At 46.9% G+C, this 3603-nt stretch overlaps 1 protein-coding gene across 1 annotated transcript; it reads right to left on the bottom strand.

The window, feature by feature from the left end:
* Positions 1-270: 270 nt before the first annotated feature.
* amer2 (APC membrane recruitment protein 2) lies at positions 271-3355 on the bottom strand. The gene has a single exon (XM_060900821.1). The coding sequence runs from the start codon at positions 3219-3221 to the stop codon at positions 1374-1376; it is 1848 nt and encodes a 615-aa protein (XP_060756804.1). The 5' UTR covers positions 3222-3355; the 3' UTR covers positions 271-1373.
* Between the last annotated feature and the right edge of the window lie 248 nt (positions 3356-3603).

The following is a 3603-nucleotide window of genomic DNA, read 5'->3' on the forward strand; positions in this document are numbered from 1 at the left end:
TTTCAGATATTACAGAAATAAACATATATCACAATGATCACATTTCAGAGGAAACTAAACTTCACCGAGTTTATGAAATCGAAAGGCCGTCTAGCTTTAATAAAGGAAAAATTACTTTAAAATTGTTGACAAATTGCTGTGATGTGAGACAAATAAAACAATAATTAAATCAACTTTCATTGTGGTAACAGCAGCTCCACCCAGATGGGCGTGGTGTGTGTGTGAGTGTGAAATGGACGGTTGCACATTCACAAGTCTGGAGCCACTGCCTCGTTGTACTCACAGCATGTTTTTATTCATAAATTAGTGAAACAGAATTTTAAAAAGGGGCAAAATAAATGACAGGAAAAAGTTGTGACGACTAAAGCAAACGAGACTCGATAATGATTCTAAAAAATAACCGTAGAAAAACATTCAGTATTGACGGTGACATTATTGTGCTAATGTTTGTTTGGACCCTAAAGCTCCTTTAAAAGAAATCCAGAATGATGAGAGACTACAGTGTCCCTGAGGACGGCAAAACGGTTGACCTATGACCCCTCAGGCTTCTCTCTCTCTCTCTCTCTCTCTCTCTCTGTTGTTGTGATGATGTGCTACATTCAGATCTCCAGTGTAGTAAGTAATCAAAATCAAAGTGATGTGGAAGCCACCGTTAGCATGGTTTTTTTTTTAATACAGCCTACATTTTTTTGTGTTTTAAAATCCCAGAATAATTAGTGTCCACACAGTGAAGCTTTTCTTATAGAAAAAAGAGTACGAAAGACGTCAGGAAGAGCTCAAGCTATAAAAAAAAGACATTTGTTTTAGGAAATCATTTCAATTGGTAAAAAAAAAAAAATCCTCAAACGAAGATTGCATTCCCTGATCCTGGTTAAGGAGTTTGGTTTCCGGGTATTTGAAGTGCTTTTCCTGACTATTTTTTGTAATTCCCAGAGAGACAACATTTGCAGCTGTGTTTCCATGAAGGGTTTTTTTTTTTTGTGTGTGTGTGTGTGTGTGTGTGTGTGTGTGTGTGTGTGTGTGTGTGTGTGTGTGTGTGTGTGTGAAGTCAAGCCAAAGACTCTTTGCTCTCATTTTTTGCTGATTCAGAAAGTTGTTGGGTGGGACGAGTGGAGATGAAAGATTTCTTTCCAAAACATTCTTAAACTCATCACTTTTTTTTTTTGCACAAGTTAAGTAGTGAAGTTGTGTGATCGTTTTACATCCTTTCTACATGTGCACTAATTATGTTATGTGTAATATTGTAATATGTGGCAGGTTACAGTACAGGTTATCAGTGCAGAAAAAATTCAAGGTGCAATGTCCTCGGTGGACTGTGGGATTATTATTCGTATCAAAATACAGTCATTTTGGCCTGAAACTTTATATTTTGATCAGTTCTCCTTCCTGTTTTGTGGCACCTTTGCGTTTTTGTTGCCTGAGGATCGGACTGGGACCTTGGAGACAGGAATACGGGTGCGAGGCGGCGTGTCAGTCTTTGAGGAAGCGTCAGAAGGGTTGTTGGAAGTCGGGCTGACTGGAGAGGACAACGCCCCTTGGCTGGAAGAGTGAGAAGGTGGCTTTTGTCTCACGCTGATGGGAATCTTGGACTCTCGTGGAAGACTTGTGCTGCCCCTTATGGAACGGAAGGAAGAGCAAGACGGATTCTGAGAAGGCGGGGTCATTTTCAGGTCGCCTGTCGAAGGTGTCGGTGAAATCGTGTCATCGTCATCTGAGCCGACAGTGCCAGGACTGTCGAGGTCATAGAGGTCATAAAGCGCATCTCCTGAGCAGCTATCCCTCAGGAGGCCTTCGCGCTGCAGGAAGCCGCTGTCCTCATCCTCTGGTCCGGGTGTCGGAGAGTCCCAGTAGCCCTCATCACTGGGTGGGACGTCCTGGAGATCTTTAAAAATGGGTGGAGGAGAAGGGCGAGTCAGCTGCTGCTGCTGTTTGCCTACTCTGCTGCTTCCACTCACAGGAATTTTACTAAGCCCCAGACTTTTTACCTGAGGAGGTCTTTTGTCCTGCCGAGTTGGCAGGTGAGGTAGAGCTGGGGAATCCTCCCCTTTCTGAGGGAGCATGTGCCAAAGTCCTTGCATATCCGCATCATCTACACCTTCCGGACTGGCCATTTCCTCCCCACCACCCATGTAGGCTACTATCCCGCTGCCCTGTGGAGTTTTAGTCGGTGGACAGACTCGATGACGGGACGGAGTGTATGCGGACATTGATATTAGACCCGTCACTTGCGGAGGAAGGGGAGGTTTGGCCGGGGAACATCTCTCAGTGCTTACTTGAAGGCCCCCGTTGCTGCTTCCCGTTCCACTGCTGGTGACGCTGCCTCCGTTCCCGGAGTCCTCTTCTGGGTCAGCGATGATGTCTCCACAACCAGTTAATGAATCGAAGCTTTTGAGCGAAGTGACATCAGTGAACATGGAGCACAGGCGATCCTCAGATGGTGGGTCAACTGAGCTGTGATCCTGCGGTGGTGTCATGGAAGCACGATGGGCTGGACTACCATGTTTGGCTCGGAGATGTTCCTGTGTTTGAACAGTGAGTGGAGATGGAGCTGGAGACTCCTCAGCAACTGGTTGCATGAGAGCAGATGAGCGCGTCACACATTCCTCATTACTATTCTGCAAAGAGGGTTTCTTCCAGGTCGCAGCATTGTCTTGTAATATTTGTATCGTCGGCTCCAGGGTAAGCGTCACGTTTTCTATGTCCACGTTTTTGGAACTGCAGGACAAGATCAGATCAACTCCTTTCGTTTCTTTGACGATGTCTTGGATTTCGATTGAACTGTCACGCGATGGAGGTTTACGGCGCCAGCGTATGCTGTTGAACAGCCCCTTCAGCCCGCGTCCTCTTTGCCCCAGAGTAGCCGCCCTGTCACTAATGCGAGAGCTATTGCGCCGCAGCAAGGAGAAGAAACTGAAAGACTTGGTGATAGCACTACACACAGGAGCAGCAGCGGCACTGTTCAGACGGTCACTGCTGGCCGACTCTTTCTTTCCACGGCCCTCCAACTCGGACAGCTCATCTGTTGTTGTCAAGCCATCGTGGGTTTTGCTTCTAACGAGCTCCTTGTCAGTTGCGTCCCCTTTGTTCCTGATGGAGAAGATGCTCGGCATACCGCTGCCGGACCTGCGCTTGCCGAACAGTTTGAAAGCAGCTTTGTTGATCTTTCCAGATGGCTGGGGGTCGCACGGAGGCGGTTCACTGCAACTGACCTGTATTTCCATTACAGCTGCTTCACTATTCCCTCGAACTGCTTTTATTGTCCTTTACTCCGTCTCTCTCTGTGGTTCTGCCTCCTGCTTTTGCCTGTTGGTGTTCTTTTCTCTCGCTCCCTCTTTCTCTGGCAGCTGCTCATGACGGTCTCTATGGTAACTGGGAGGGCTAAGCTGCTTTCGTCAGCATTAGAGGCAAGCCAGAGCTCTTTTCCCTCCGCCTCCACCATTCCCACCTCCCCCTTCTTCACCCTTTCAGCGTCGCAGATCTGCCTCATTATTCATTTCCCTGTCCTATATATACATATAAACCCATATCCAGCGTATCCTTCCATCCTATCATGAGGTGGATATGCACCGTGTTTGTCACCGAATGTGGAGGAAACATGCAATG

This window comes from Neoarius graeffei, chromosome 19 (genome assembly GCF_027579695.1).
Source record: "Neoarius graeffei isolate fNeoGra1 chromosome 19, fNeoGra1.pri, whole genome shotgun sequence".
In the NCBI taxonomy this organism is placed as follows: domain Eukaryota; kingdom Metazoa; phylum Chordata; class Actinopteri; order Siluriformes; family Ariidae; genus Neoarius; species Neoarius graeffei.

What these genes read in the sequence shown, in the direction of transcription:
- amer2 (XM_060900821.1), bottom strand. Translation starts at nt 3,221, where the DNA reads ATGGAAATACAGGTCAGTTGCAGTGAACCGCCTCCGTGCGACCCCCAG.